The 16,915-nt window shown below is 43.1% G+C and overlaps 1 protein-coding gene across 1 annotated transcript; it reads right to left on the bottom strand.

Moving 5' to 3' along the window:
* Positions 1-12,092: 12,092 nt before the first annotated feature.
* On the bottom strand, positions 12,093-13,061 carry sox2 (SRY-box transcription factor 2). The gene has a single exon (XM_073476623.1). It carries the CDS (start codon positions 13,059-13,061, stop codon positions 12,093-12,095), a length of 969 nt encoding a protein of 322 aa, XP_073332724.1.
* Between the last annotated feature and the right edge of the window lie 3,854 nt (positions 13,062-16,915).

Below are 16,915 nucleotides of genomic sequence, written 5' to 3' on the forward strand. Positions count from 1 at the left end.
CCCGACTTTCCATCAGCCTCAGGGTGAGATAATGACTGAATTTTCATTTTTGGGTGAACTATTTCTTTACATGGGATGTTATGTTGATGTGTGACAAATGTTTCTCCGCGAAGACTTTCTACAGCAGGAACCCAATTTCCTCCAGGGACCAATACAACTTCCTTTAATCTAATCTAATCTGATCCAATCTAATCTAATCTAATCTCATCTCATCTCATCTAATCTAATCTAATCTAATAGGTAGTTTAACTGCCTACTCTTAAGAGATTTTTCCAAGATCTACTCACTGTGCTGCACTGATTTGCAGACATATGACCTCCCCTGCTGACAGGATTTAAACCCCTCATTGCTATATATTTGTGTGGGAAAGAAAAGGGAAAAATCTGAAAATAACACATTTATAAAAATTAAAAGTGCTCATTGTACAATCGTGTACAAGTAACTTGAGGAAAATAACAGATGCTCATCTAAAATTCCTCCAAATGTGCCTCGGTCTGACTCAGGGTGAAACAACTTCAGTCTACTGCATCTGTCTGCCTGTCTGTCTGTCTGTAACTGTCCTGTCTGATTATCTCTCCCAGTTGGCCCCGAGGGGACACCCACACTGAAAGAGGCCACTCTTCCATTCAACAACAGCTTCTGTCAGAGAGACGGGGAGAGGGAGAGGGAGACCTCAGAGTCACCAGCTCCAGAATAGCCGATAGTGACTGATGCAATCAATCGAAATCTACACTACAGTCAACATGATCGACTGGGAACGAGATTTTACGCTTAATAAAAGAACATTTCTCTGCACAGGAGCTTAACAAATGCAGCGATGTTAAGACGGAGAGGTCCGTGCTGTCTTCCAAATCTTTATGTTTCATTTTTAGCAGCAAAAACTGGATCATATTTGGGCCAAACACTGTCAGCTGTACACATCCTGTAGTTTATACACTGTGTTAACACCCTGACAGCCATACCCCGTCAAAACAAACTGCTATATGGATATTTAGTCGAAATGAGCTCTACGTTAGATTACCGATGTGAGATAATGTATAATCTGTGAGATGACAAGATGTCTGATTATATTACAGCATGGATTGTGAAATTATTATGACATTATTATCATCTTAAAGATTAATGGTGGCGGTAAAGCGATGCAGCTTTTATGAGTCGTGATGTTAAATGGTTAATAATTAAGTGGGAATTCCTTGTTGACAACAACCCATGGAGAGGCACGACTGAGTACTGTCAGCTGTAGGTGAAGCTGAGGAAAACATGGTTCAGGAGTGTTTTCCTGTATAGTTCAATTACAGAGGGAAACTACATCACACAGGAATCAATCTGATGACTGCAGAGTTGAATCTCCTCTATTTTTGTCATCACGTTTGGATTAAAATATGCTCCATACTGTCGACAGTGCGTGTTAGAAATTAATTCAGCAAACAGGTTGGAAACAATGTAAGTAAACCAGGAGAGGTCCGCGGGTCAGATGAATAATTCACCACAGAAAGAGATATGACATTTCCACATGGGGGAATGTAATCTGGGGTGATGTTCTGTGTGTCAACATGATTTGTTGTAGCAGCGCAGTATCTCAGCACTGAAGGGTGTAAATTCAGCTGTATCTGTTATATTGAACAGCGGGCAAATTTGACATTTAGAGGAGGCTGTCATCCACTTTATCTGATGTGGCCATTCTTGAAGAGAAGAAGAAATAAGTGCAGGCTGAGGGAAAACACAAGAGGAGGGGGTGTTGTCTGAAGGATGGCCTACATATATTGTATGTATAGCCCGTGTGTGTGTGTGTGTGTGTGTGTGTGTGTGTGTGTGTGTGTGTGAAGCTGCGAGCGCTGTCATGTTGATGTCACTGACAGAGCCTTTGAACAACTGCAGTATCTCTGTGACACCTTGTAATGTAAGACTACCCTTAAAGAACATTAACACCTTGTCCCGTGGGTCGACTTAGAAAAACAAAACACACATTACGAGTGTTAACTAATCACATGTGGAAATGTGATCTCCTGTAAAACACAGATACCTTCAATTTCAAACAGCTCGAACAATTTGCCTTAATTGTTTATTTAGCATATTAGCAGCATTAGCTGACTGACAAAGAAAAAACACAGCATTAATAGGGATGGTCTGCAAGTGTTAAATGTTCTGTTATTAAAAGTTTTAAATGGTTTTCTAATCATATATTGAAGACAGCTACAATATAAAAACACATTATCAATACTGGATAAACTCTGTGAATGTGTAAAAGTATCTGAATATACTTTGTCTGTAGAGATCAACTGTTTACACATTATGATGGTGTTTGCATTCTTTATAATTATGTACTATACACTGAACACAATATTATATATATTATTCTCAGACACTCTAAAAACATAAAAATAAACAGACATAATATTGTTTCAATATTTATTATCACATTGATAATTGGTGACTTTTTCTAATTTTTTGAGAATTGCTCACGAGCATGATTTTTGAAGCTAGATCATGTTTAATAATAATTACTTCTTCTTTATGACTATTTTTTGTCAACTTCATCAGAAGTTAAAAAGCTCAGCTTGTCACAAAAGAAAATGTTTCCACTTCAATAGTTTCCTATTTATTACAGATTGTTTTTTATGGTTTTAAGGTCAGAAGAAAAACATCTTGTTTTCTATATCAATATCATTATAATACGTGTATTATTATTGTTATTGTTATTGTTGTTATTATTATTATCATCATCATCACATTAGTGGGGCGAAGCTATTATCAACTAAACCTCCTCACTACTTTTTCCTTTAATTTGAAAATCCACATTTTGTATAATCCCATTTGTAGCAGTATATTTTCTATTATAAGAACTTAAAAATCACTAATTTAATTGTTACTGATTATAGTCAAAAACACCTGATGAGATAGATAGATAGATAGATAGATAGATAGATAGATAGATAGATAGATAGATAGATAGATAGATAGATATTGTATGGACACACTCACTGACACATACACACACACACTTCTCCAACATCCATTCAGAAGGCTCGCGCATGTCCCCGAGGGACCCCCCCACCCCCCTTTTGTCACAGCTCCACTCCATTTCTAGAGCTTTTATTCTGAAAAGCAACACACGCAGCACAAGCGAACAAACTGCAGCTACACCGTGTGTACATCCTGCTGTTTGTCACCATGAAACATGCAAAAAGAACCACAGCTTTTGATTTAAAATTGAAAGTAGGCACATTTATTGACTTGGCGTATTTTTAGAGATGTGTTTGATATTTCATTTCGACTTATTTGCGTCATTTCGATCTATTTAATACCATAAAACTCTCAGCCACACCTTCCCACTCACATTTTCCCGACCATTTCTGAATGTGTGATATTCTAAAATAGGACAGATCACCACCACCCTCCCCCCCTTCCCCGTTTAATGTGCGAGCGGAGTTGTTGGTCAACAGTTGGGTCGGGGGCCGGGCGGAGGGAGGGAGGGCCGGGGAACAATGGACGGTGCTGTTGTGTGCTGGAGTCGGTGCAGAGAGAGGGAGAGAGTCAGGCTGATGACAGAGTGAAAGAGGTTAGTGTCTATGCTGGGAAATGAGACCAGAGGAGGGGGGGTTCCTGTGTCTGTTGGCTTGTTAATGATGATTCAGTCCCATCAGCTCAACAGCCTTCTCTATCAAGGAATCTCTGAATGCCTCCAGCTCAGCGGTGCCTCCATAAAACCCAGAAAAATTAGAATTTCAGATCCCCTGTCCACTCTGACACTCATAAACACTCAGATAAACGTAAATGTGTGCAGAAAACTGACATCAGGATAATCTTCTCGTGAAATCGATCAATTATTTCGTTTTCAGCGGGTTCAGGAAAAAGAAAACTGCCCTGTGTTCTATTAAATGTTGTATGAAGTTAACAGAGAGGGAGTAAAACACATTTCCTCTGACATGTCAGGGTTATATGACTGCAGGCTGTCTCGGGTCCACAGTTTCGTTGGCAGACTGTGTAACGAAAAATAGAAACAGCCTTATTAATCTGATGGCTGATTCCAGAAGCACAGACATCCACCTGCGTTTATTAAAATCGCCCTGATTCAACAAGTGACTGTGCCGGAAATCAACCCCGGACTGTTCTCAGCCAACTGGATCACAATCTGAATTTAAAAAAAAAAAAAAAAAAACTCCCAACAGTGTTTTGTGTGATTCCAGTAACGATTTCTCCACCGAGCATCCCGCCCGTCCTCCTCCGCTCCCCTCCCTTCATCTCCCGGGTCTGCCAGGCTCCTGGAGCCGGCCATGGGTGGCAGTCAGCCTGGAAACCCGCTGATATCGTTCCAGACGAGCGATGGGGGGAACAGTTGTTCTGCCTCGAAGTCTGAAGACAAAAACCTCACTGTGGTCTCTGTGCTTTAACTTCTTTCTGCTGTTTTGAGGCTTCATTTTCATCCGAAATTTGCGTTAATTAAATCAAATTAAATCTTTTTTTTTTTTTTTTTTTTGTTCTTTCTGGCTGTGCAGGTTGCAGATTATACCCCCTCCTCCCCCCTCTCCCCCTCCTCCTCCCCGACACCCTCCCCATGCCCGAGGAGGGACATCAGTAAACACAGTCTCCAAATTTCCGGACAACAAAGGCGCAGCAGACCGTGCACCACTTTCACTTGTAGCCGCATGATGGGCCGGTCCCATCCAGTCACCTGTTGCTTCCAGCTGCCTGAGCTGAAAATATCCCCCCGGGAAGCAAGAAAATAAAATATCTGCACTGCTGAAAACTTCCCTCGTTTAATGATTTAACTCGTTTGAGCCTGTTCACACTTACAGCCTGCGTCCTCTCCTCGCTTTGTGTTTCTTTTTCTTCCAGTGACCATATAGCTCGTGAGTTGATCTTGTAAATTGGAGCTGCATTGTCCTCCTCCCCTCAGCAGCCAGCGGGCTCAGCAGCCAGCACAGCCAGCCAAGCGTTTGACGTTATTAAATAATAAAGAGATGCTGATCTGGGAGCATTGTTGTGGAGGAAAAAAGGCCAATTAGCGTGCCGTTATACTGTCATTATGGCTGTATTAACTCGAATTAGTTATAAGACAATATGCACGCTGACACTTGCATTTTTACAGTTGTGACTATGCGGAGCGTCAGAGTGCGGACTGAAATAATGACACGCGAGAAGTGTCGATTGTAGCCGCAGCGCAGGGTATTTTAAATATATCATATTTAGGGCTTAAAGACAAAAAATTAAGATTTATGGAAAACAACAACGACAACTAAGTCAACAGGTCGCATGAAAAAAAGCATTTAATGACATATGTTTTGACATGTGTCGCTGTAATGAGCCCAAGTGATTTATCAGCGGCCCGGTTCTTTTTATGGCAGAGCTCGGATCAGTTTTAGCGCAGAGCAGAAGGATTTCCCTGGCAGGCTGCAGTACAACAGGCCTTATATTGTTGTTTGTCGGCTCCTCTCTCCCTCCCTCCCCCCTCTCTCCCCTCTCTCGCACTGTCTCCCGGCCTGTAATCTCTCCAAGAGGCCAAATAGCCAAATGTGATCAGAAGAGCGGAAACTTCATCAATAAACTCGATCAGAACATCTTCACAGTCCTCCTACATGACTTTATTAAAGCAGACTGTGAATGGGAACATTTTCAGTAATTGTTTTTTCATTTTAAAGGTGTTTTATTACAAATCTTAATCAGATCAGATTAATCAGAATTCATTGACTGTTTTTTTTAATGTCGAAACAAACTAAATAAACAAACTCCTTGTTTTTATGACTGAATAAACGGAATAAACAAGCTGACAGCACAATTTTTGTTTTACTCTGTTTATATGTGGCGGACCCTGCCACTTTCTAGCTTCAAATCTTATTTTCCTGTGAGAGCAGCTTATTTATTGAAGTTGTGGGAAAAATAAATATTTCTGAGTTTGTATTATTAGCACATTGATAATGTATGTAATGTTGAGTTTCCTCACAAAAACGACATAGTGCGCCTTTAACAACAAAACAGTAAACAACAGCAGGAGAAATGTTTCAGGTTTTATGCAGTTTGAGTGTCAAACATTAGTTTTCGTGATTTTTTTACAAGAGCCGAAGGACACAGTTATCAAGCCTGACAAGGAGTTAGTAAAGACTGGCAGTTAGCCCAAAGAAAATGAGTTTGTGTTCATCGAAATGTTTTTAAAAAGCGTGAAAGTAGCTGAAAATGTAGCATGTGAACGTTGAAGCTGGAGCAGGTGATGCTGTGTCTAACTGAGCTGCTGCTGTCTGTGGTTTCCAGCCTCTATGAGCCGGTTTTATATATAACGATAAGTTATTTTACAGGGAAAATCTTTAGGCCTGTCTGTGAAGAAACATCCACCTTAATGCTCTGATACGTAGTGAAGTAACGTTAGAAACAGCCTAGAGTACAGACCACATGCCTGACATTAAAAACAAAAAAAGACAAAACTGTTGTTGTTGTGATCCGCTGCGCATTCCTGTAACGATGGCGCTCTATAAAGCTGTCAGCATCAATGAGCAGAAATGATAAACGGAGCTCGAGCCGCTGGTGACGTGGTGGAGGTGGTGGAGGTGGTGGTGTAGGTGGTGGTGGGGAGGAAGGGAGGAGGAAGAGGAGGGGGGGGGGGGGTCGCAGAGGCCTCGAGCCTCTGAGAATGCAGGCCGAGAGCAGCGCGAGGCTGATGGCATGCTGGTCTGTGTCAGTGTGTGGTCCTATTCAATGGGAGTGTGTGTGTGTGTGTGTGTGTGTGTGTGTGTGTGTGTGTGTGTGTGTGTGTGTGTGTGTGTGTGTGTGTGTGTGTGTGTGAATGAGAGAGAGAGGAAGAGAGAGAGAGAGGGAGAGAAAGAGAGAGAGAGAGAGAGAGAGAGAGAGAGCCCTCTCCACACACACACACCGCCCGCTTCCCTTCCCTGCACCTGCGCTAGATCAGCAGGCTACTGGCTGCCATTCAGTCCCTCTACGCTTCAAACACACACACACACACACACACACGCACACGCATGCACGCACACACACGCAGCTGAAACACACGACAGCTCTCTGCTCTGACAGTTTTGCTATTCACCCGTTCTTGCAGCCTTTCTCTGTGGTGAAGGCAGAGATGTCGGCCAGTCTTTAAATAAAAAGAGGGAAAAAACAGAATAATAACAGAAGAAGAAGAAAACATAAACACTGTACGGTTGGATATAGGTTTTCTATTTCATTTATTCAGCACCGGTCCTATTTGACAGCTTTAGATTCACTTTCACTAACTTGTTTTTCGTTTGTCAAAGTGTGTAGGCTACTTTAAATTGGCACTGTGTCGTTTTTTACACTCAAACTCTGGATTTTAATATTTACAATATTAATGAGGTAATAACACAAACTCAAAAATATTTATTTTTCCCATCACTCAATAAACAAGCTGTTCTCAGAGGAAAATAAGGTCCCAGAACACTGTTTGAAGCTAGAACGGTGGCAGGGTCCGCCACATATAAACAAAGTAAAACAGTTTGAAATTGTGTTGTCCTTTAAGCTCAGTTTAATCAATTTATTTAGTCTTGACAACAACGAGTCTGTTCATTTAGCTTGTTTATTAATTCTTCTGTTTCAAATGTCTTCCCCAAAACTGCATGATGCTCCTTTAAAGGCTCAGTCCACACTTTTGTATTCATTTTACATTTTCCAACATAAGGTTTATCATGAGTAATAAAATACATGTATGGTCAGAAAATATTGATTTGTTGTCCCTCTGCTGAAAGTGAAAACACGTCCAGGGTCCTGTGTTTAACATTGGGGGAAAGGGCCTTTTGCGTAAAATGGACACGAAAAATGTGTCAATGAATGATTTTGAAAATAAACACATTATTTTCTGTGCAGATAGAAGGTGATTATAGCGGTCTGAAAATTTAGTCCAGCAGGCTACCACAGTTCAGTGCAGGCAAGAGAGGCCTGTTCACCTCTTTCTGCTACAGAGGATAAAATAGAGCCAAGTACAGCAGCGGAAACACATACTGTATGAGCACCATTGCACCGCTTCATGTGTGGGTGACGTCATGCCTCCTCCTCCTCCTTATTATCCGCGTGTGGTGAAAAAGGAAAGTGGCTCTCGTGGGATTACAGGCCACTAAGCTCGTTTTGTTTGTGTGTGTGTGTGTGTGTGTGTGTGTGTGTGTGTGTGTGTGTGTGTGTGTGTGTGTGTGTGTGTGTGTGTCTATGTATGTGTGTGTGCGCGCGAGGAGGTGAGGGGGGTCATTTGACCTAATTTTAAAAATCATATAATCTCAACAACAAACATTGGATTTGGAGAGCGGCCAGAATAAGCTGCGGACCGACACACCTAACCGTGTTCCCTCAGTGTGGATCAACAGAATCTTCAGTTTCTGTTCCATTATTTCATTTCATTTTATTTTATTTGAATCTATCTGAGGCCTGCTGCCTGGCCTTGTGTCCACCTGGTTTAATCCGAGCTAGCTCCGGCAATAAACTCTATTTTACGCTTCATTATAATAACCTTTCATTCCTATAATTTACACTTTTAACGCCTTTAAAAATGTAACACCTAAATGTTGTGATAAAGGCACTTGAAAAAAGTTATACACGCGCGCGCACACACGCCAGGTTATCGTAGATAACATCTGGGAGCTTTTTTGTTTTTTTATTTTAAGCGGGGGCAAAAAAAAAAAAAAAGAAAAAAAGAAAAGCAGAGGCGCGCGCTTACCACCTGTTGCAGTCCAAATATCCTCGAGCTGCGACAGCCAGACTCTGCACGCGAGCAACAGAAGGGGAGATGGATGAACGGATGGATGGATGGGTGGATGGATGGGTGGATGAAAGGGATGTAGAGGAACACCTTGACCGGGCCTCCCAGCTTCTACCTACATCACACAAAACACACCTGGAGTTTTTTTTTAATTATTCTTTAGGTGGATGTGATGATCAGAAACATCAGACTGTGTCGCTCACTGCGCTTTAATTTGAACTAAGAGAATAAAAAGGTGTCGGTGGATTCAGCCTGAGTCCACACATTATCGCCGTATGAGGTGAAACATTTGAGACACTTGATTCCCCGTGTCACCGCCGAGCAGCGCCTTTATTTCATGTTTGAACAGCAGCGCCGCTGAGATTAAATCACATTTTGGATAAATGCGGGCTAATATTTTTCTACTGAGATAGCGCGATACCAGTGTTTTCAGAGGGAACATTTACCGTGCCCTAGTTTGTGCCTACACTCACATGTGATGGAAGCAGCTTTTAGACCAGAGAATAAGAATAAAGAGGGAAAAACAGCCAACACGTCCTCTGCAAATTAAAAACCAAAAGAGTGGAGCACTCTGGTTTTCCAGGGCCTTCTTCAGCTGCGCGCCCTGATTGTGTCAACACGCGTTACAAAATCAGCTGCAGCTCTTTATGATACACACTCCACAGAAAATAGAAGATGACCATCAAACACATCAACGGTTCTCTCCATTCAAATAAAAAAATATGTTCCCCCTACATCAAAGCTGCAGCGCTCAGCCGGGGAAAATAATCATGTCGCGGGGGCCTCGGGGCCTGCAGGGGCCCGGTGCGCTCATGGTGGGAACAAAAACGAGACTTTAATGCGTCCTCACTCATCCGACCTTTTAAAAACACTTTGTTTATCACCGGTGTTCTCGCCTATTACAACCAATTCAGCTGCTCGGATCAATAATTAATGGAGCAACCGACGATCCCTTGACCCCGTGAAGGTCCGGCTGGGGAGAGAGAGGGAGAGAGTGGGGGGGAGGAGGAGGAGGAGGAGGAGGAGGAGGAGGAGGGGGATAAATACCGAGGGGCCTCTTCAAATATTCATCTGCCGGTTAATGTGAGCTCCGCTCCCCCGGGACCCAGCCTGCAAGACACAACGGCCCTAATCTACCTCGCTGTACACACACTCTCACACGTACACACTCTCTCTCACACACACACACACACACACACTCTCTCTCTCACACACACACTCCCCCCAGATTTAAAACCGTTAGTTAAATTCAGAGAGAGCAGTTAGCTCATCATAAGGATTATTATTATAGTGGGGGAGAAAGGAGTCCGGCTGGCACAGAGACGCATGGGAACATTTTGGAACCGGTGCGTGTTTTTTTAAAGGCAGGACGGGAGGTGGTGGTGGTGGAGGAGGAGGTGGTGGAGGAGGAGGTGGTGCAGTCACCGGAGAGCTTGAACCGTGAGAACCGGGGTTAACGGGGAACAGCAGGGCCAGTTTGATTAACCATTAAATTAAAATGGCCTCTCTCTATATAGAGACATATTAACATCACGGGTAAAAAAGAAAAGAAAAAAAGCCTTCCCGGCAGGTTCCCGCTGGCCTGGCTCCTTTCAACAGGGCTCACCTTCAATTTAGACCTAATTGAACACACGGGCTGATAAACCAGCTCCATGAGGTGGATAGGAGGAAAAAAAGGCAGAGAAAGTGTCCAAAAAGTAACACACCTTGTTAGATAAAAACAAACACCAAGAGGAGCTGTTACAACATGACAGAGAAGGCCTGAGCTCATGAGATTAGGCTGGTGTAAATACTCATAAATATCCAGATACGCTGCTGTCACAGTCAAGTGTCATGAGGAAATAATAAAAAAAAAAAAGAAATCCAGCAATCCTGCTGTCACTTCACACACATCTAAAATAATAAAGCTGATTTATGCCTGTTTGTGAACAAGATACTGGCATCAGCGCTGCGATTATATTATGTCCCATTCAGAAGCAGCCTTAAAAAAGTAGCAAGTTAACAAAATAATATATAATGCAGTTCTGAATTTAATTTTTAAAAGAAATTGTATTTTAAATAAGCCTCAAGCACAATGCGTTATGCAGTGTTTTCTCTGTGTTTTGAGTGATTATAGAAGAGGAGAAATGACAGTCTATACCTGGGGATGTTGGTGGAAAAATCTTCCCCTTTTTTGAGGAAACAGGCAACAAACTTTGGCTTGCTGGGGCCATCCGCAGGAACTAGAAAAATAGAAACGACGCACAAGCTGAATTATTTGATGAGAGTTTAAAAGAGGCAGCTGTTAATTATTGTTTGTTTGATGCTGTTGTATTTTGTATTGATAAAGATGTAAAGAGTCAGTGTTAAAATAACAGTCAGGAGGAGAAAGACAGAATGACAACTCAACATGTGATGAGCGAGAAATAAAATCAAAACTCAAACAATTTCAAGTATCCAAATTTCCAAAATTTATTCATTTCAAACTGCATATTGAAAAAAAATATACTCAGCTGAAATTGTAACTGTTATAAGGATGGTATTAGTTCCGGTATATATATACATGGAGTGGTTGGCTTCTGCGTACAGGCCACAATTTTTAAAATACAACTACGGGAATGAATTTTTGAAATAAAAACTTAAAATATCACAGTAAATATACAGAAATTGTACAAATCAATTAGAAAATAAAGAGCACAAGCGTCATACCTCTAACAGATGAAAAGTGGGAGACGGAAATATAAATTAACAACCTATATTTTAAGCTGTATGAGAGAAAAAAGTGTCTTATCTTTTTTTAAAAAAAAGAGAAATGAAAATGTTTAGTAATATTGACCTTAAATGAAAAAAACAAACAGTGTTACCTGCTTCGTTTTCTGTCCCTTTTCTGTCCAATGTTTGCAGTAATAAAGGAGCAACAACTGATCGCTCCCATATATAAATCGCAGTTCTGCCATTTTTCACTTTTTAATATTTTTCTGCAGAACTGCCGTCGATTTATATAAAAAAAAAAAAGAAGGAAAAAAAAAATGCAACCTCTTGCAGTTTAACAAACAATTTCATCTGATTGTAATGTTTCTTTGATAAATACTGTACAAAAGGTGATTGCAATAATAAAACATTTTTGATTGCGACTCCCACTTTCTAGTCTTCCAAACTTCATCCACCAGTGAAGAGGGGATCTCCTACCGTTTCCTCTAGAGCTTCCTTAGAATAAAATGAAAGAAAAAAAAGAGTCGTGTGTCCTTTTTCCTGGAGACTTCTATACAACTTTTCCCACCCCGAAATTTTTCTGTACAAAAATAGTCCAACGTTAATAGTCCACAGTTTCTCTTATAAAAGTTCTCTTCACTCTCTCTCTCTCTGTCTCTCTGTCTCTCGCTCTCTCTCTGCTCTGTGTCTCTTACATGTGTGTTAACGGCAGCGTGCCGTTGATCGTCGTCCCGGGCACGGCGCTCTGGTAGTGCCCGGACATGTGTAGCCTGGTCTGGGCGCTCTGCTCGCTGACCTCCGCCCCGGGCAGGTACATGCTGATCATGTCCCTCAGATCTCCGCTTTGGCAGCCCGGGGCGGCTCGGTGGGACGATGAGGTGACGACGGGCGGGCTGGAGCTGCTGGACTCGGACTTCACCACCGAGGAGGGCCCCATGGAGCCCAGGGCGGTCATCCCCGGCGTGGTTTGCTGGGAGTAGGACATGGAGTATGTCGGGGAGCCGTTCATGTAGCTCTGGGAGCTGGTCATGGTGTTGTACTGCAGGGCGCTCATGTCGTAGCGGTGCATGGACTGCATCTGGCTCGGGTTGTGCGCGTTCAGCCCCGGGTGCTGGTAGCTCAGCTGGTCCTGCATCATGCCGTAGCCCCCGTTGGTCCAGCCGTTCATGTGCGCCGCATAGCTGTCCATCCGCTGGTTCACTCCACCGCCCAGCCCGCCCCCCACTCCGACACCGACCCCAGCTCCCATCCCGTTTCCTCCCGGAGCCAGCAGCCCGCCGGGCAAGGTGTACTTGTCCTTCTTCATGAGGGTCTTGGTTTTCCGCCGGGGCCGGTATTTGTAATCCGGATGCTCCTTCATGTGCAGGGCCCTCAGCCTCTTGGCTTCGTCGATGAAAGGTCTCTTCTCGCTCTCCGACAGAAGTTTCCACTCTGCGCCCAGTCTCTTGCTTATCTCCGAGTTGTGCATTTTGGGGTTTTCTTGCGCCATCTTCCTCCTCTGGCCCCGGGACCACACCATGAACGCGTTCATGGGTCTCTTGACCCGCTCCGGGCTGTTTTTCTGATTGGCGCCGGTGCCGGACGAGTTGGTGTTGCCCGTGCCCCCCGTGTTGGTCTGGGAAGCTGGGGGCTTCAGTTCAGTTTCCATCATGTTATACATCGGGAACAGCTTTTAGTTGGAGCTCCCGAGCAGAGGAAGAAAAAAAAAACAACCACAGAGACAAACTCCACAAGCCAGAGGCAGGACAGTGAGGAGCGCAGGGCTGCTGCTGCTGCTGCTGCTGCTGCTGCTGAAAGTTACCTGTCGATTTTTCTCTGCAACTTTTTCTCTGGACAAAAACAACAAGCACCAAGCCGCGTCTCCACACACCCTCTCCCTCTCCCTCTCAGTGAGTGTGTCAGAGTGTGTGCGTGTCAGAGAGTGTGTGTGACAAAGAGCCTTCTCCCAATAGGTCCCTGCTATGTTGTGTCCACAAAACTTCTCCCGTCGCTTCTCCGAAAAAGCATCAACAAACTGCACTTTTTCGCCTCTGTCCGCCCGAGCCTTGACAACTCCAGATAGTTTTTGAACAAGTTAATAGACAACCATTCATGTGACGGGGCTGTCAGCGAATAAATGGCTTCGACCTGGCCAATCAGAGCCGGCCTGCTCCCCTGACACACCAATGGGAGGCATTAATTAGCATAAAGGGGCGGGGTCTGCTTTGCCCCGACACACACACACACACACACACAAGCACGCACACACAGGCTGCATGTATGAGCCAATACAAAGTACATATTTACTATTTCCAGGCTTATGGAGATATTTCTGTGGGAATATACATTCACAGCGGCACCTCATGAACATTTTCCAGCACCGAACAGAAACAGGAGAGGAAGAGGCAGAAGCTGGCTGGAACTAGAAAGTGAGGAGTGAAAATAGGTCAAAAAAGTTTCCTAAAAAAATATAAAAATATGTCAAAGACTTTCTTAAAAATGAGGATTTTTTTATTATTATTATTTAAATATGTAGCCATTTTTTTAAAAACAAAAAATGGGTCGAATTTAATAAAATAAGAACAAAAGCGATAAAAAGTGTAAATAAATCCATCACATGTTGACATTAATGGTGTCAGTATCCTCTCAAGTTGAAGGTGGGAGCAGCTTTGTCCGGCCCGTGACATTGCTGTTGTTCAAAAAATCAAAAAGTCACTAATTCCCCCACCCACGCCCCCAATAACATAACAACACTTAAATAAACTTTGTTAGTTAACTCAAAGCGTTGAATGGCACTGCTGTGTGTGTGTGTGTGTGTGTGTGTGTGTGTGTGTGTGTGTGTGTGTGTGTGTGTGTGTGTGGTGTGTGGGGGGGAGAGAGAGCCACGGCTGGTTTTTTAGCGTTGAAAAGAGGAAAGGTAATCCAAGATGTTTCCCCCAGTCCTTTTGTTTAGTGAAGTTGAATGCCAACACACACAGAAGGCAGACGGGCTCATCTCAGCACAAATAAGCGGGTTTTGTTTGGGATGTTGTCGCTACATCTGTCCGGACAAAGACCCAACTCCACTCCACTTCCACCGCCACAGTGCTGCTGTTGTTGTTAGGGCTTTGTAGTGAGGGAGGGAGAGGGAGAGAACAGGGGGGAGGCATGGATGCGGCCTACCGGGGACACGAGGAGGGGAGGAGAAATAAAGGTGAGGAATATTTTAAGATAAAGTGTGTTTGCACAAAAGGCACGGCTCATTCATATAAGCCCGAACAAGCGTGTCAGCCAATTAGCGCGAGTGAAAAGCGGCCTTCCACCTGCCTCACCGTGCTGTGGATCAAACCGAACCGGACTGAGATTACTGTGGGATGAGACCGGCAGCACCGCGTTCAGAGCGCAATAAGTCACTCAGATGGTTTCAGCACAAGTGTCCAAAACGAAGCAAAGTTTGTCGGAGGTTGGGAGTGTTGGGGAACACTTGTTTTGCTTCTTCTTTTTTTTTTTTCCGCTGAATTTTTTCATCTAAAGCACCAGGCGTCCTGCTGCGTGACACCAGCGCCGCCTACTGGAGAGAGGCGCAACTACACGCGGCTCCTGCAGCACACACATATTCGGGTCAGAGTGGAGGAATAGGAGGTTGGCTGCTGTTAGAAGTTCTGTTAAATATACAGGAAACGTTTTAAAAAAGAAATCTTAAATATATATTTAAAAGAGAGAGAAAAATAAATAAATGCGTCCCAGATATTCAGCCACACATGCGCCTGTGCGCATCTGCAGGCCAGACAGCCCCAATAATTAAAGATAGCCTAGATCAAGTACACACACCTGAAATAATTTAATTTAAATGCGTGTCTCCAGATTAAATCATAATTGAAAGTGAATAGATCAAGCCTTATTATTTTGTTTTAGTCATTTGATAATAAATGGAGGAGCGGAGCCCCCGTGCTCTCATTATGCCGGCCCGGGCAACCTTACATAAGATTCATCTTGTGCTTAATAGGCTGCGAGAGGCGACACATGCAGCTCGGTCCATTATAATGCAAGGTTGAAATGGGCCGCTCGGCTGCTATCTGCATCTGAGTGTGTTCCCCGCTACCTCTAATCTGCTTATGATAATAAAGGAACAGCGGGGCCCTGCAGCTCTCTGAAAGCAGGCCCCATCCAGCCGGGAGTGGCCCTGCATCCACAATCATCCTGAATTAAAAGCCGTTGTTTGACAAAAACCAGGAGAAACTAGCGGGGCGGCTCCCTCGGACCACTTGTAAGCCCCCTGCTACACCAGGTTGGGATAGATACAGCAAATACAGCGAGCAGCACGCTGTGATATCAAAAATACTGTTTTGTGGCTGCGCAAATTTAAGTGTTAGGATCAGTGCAAAAAAACAAGCGACAGAAAGAGCAACGACACAAAAATGAAACAACAGGCGCGCAGGAGGATTTGTTGTTACTGAACTCTTAAAAGTATTATCCCAAAATACAGTTTCTGAGCTGATCATATGTGCACATGTCACCTTAATCCAAATACAATAAATACGCACGGGACAAAATCTATTAAAATGACCGATTATGATAAAAAGGAACAAAATGACAAGTTAGTGTCAGTGAGGAGACAGACTTCAGCTGACATGGAACTAAACTTGTCTTTTCTTGCCACTAGGGGCCGTACCAGAGGCTGGAGACACAGCCAGGGAAATACTTCATGGAAGCATTAATAAGAACTGCTTGGAAAGAATTATGAAAAATATATATATTAAAAAAAAATAATAAGCCTTTTTTTCAGATAAATGCAGGATATATTTTTGAAAACATTTTTTCAGGACACTGGTGAGACTTTAGAGAGAGATGCACAAGTTTGCTGTAATTTATTTGACATTTTATGTTTAAATGTGGACACATTTATATAGATCAGTGCCGTGTTTAACTAAAATAATTCAGATTTAAAGCGTAAAGCATACATTTATATCAGGTTGTGAAATCGAAAGGATGTCCCTCAACACATCAGGCTACAAATAAATAAAATGTGAAGTGAGGGTTCAATTTAAAAGACGATGTTCAGCAGAGTAAAATACAATTAAACTCTAACAGTCCAATAAAAGCGCATAGATGTCAGTTAAATCAACCCTGCGCGTCCAGTTTGATCTGTAACTCAACCCTGATATTATTTAACATTAATGAATATAAATACTGAAAGAGGAAAATAAATAACTAGAATTAAATGACGTTAATAAATCTGCTGTGATATTTGATGACCGTATGTCCGCCCGCACATGTCTCTGCGTGTTGGATCCGAACCGGCCAACAACAGCTCAGGCAGTCAGTCAGGCTCATGATGCCATGCGGTGTCATTCCACAACACTGCGTGTTTTACATACACACCGCCTCAAACACACACCAACATGCTACACACCGACACACACACAAACACACACGGGGCTTCTCCTCTCCACCGCACTCCAACTTACTGCCAGTTTGGGAGTTGTCTTCCTCTCGTCTTGATTGGCAGAAATTAAACAAGATGCCATTTTTCTCTCAACCTCCTCCGTATCTTCC

Source organism: Pagrus major, chromosome 11, assembly GCF_040436345.1.
Source record: "Pagrus major chromosome 11, Pma_NU_1.0".
NCBI lineage: Eukaryota > Metazoa > Chordata > Actinopteri > Spariformes > Sparidae > Pagrus > Pagrus major.

Coding starts and splice junctions, on each gene's coding strand:
- sox2 (XM_073476623.1), bottom strand. CDS start 13,061: ATGTATAACATGATGGAAACTGAACTGAAGCCCCCAGCTTCCCAGACC.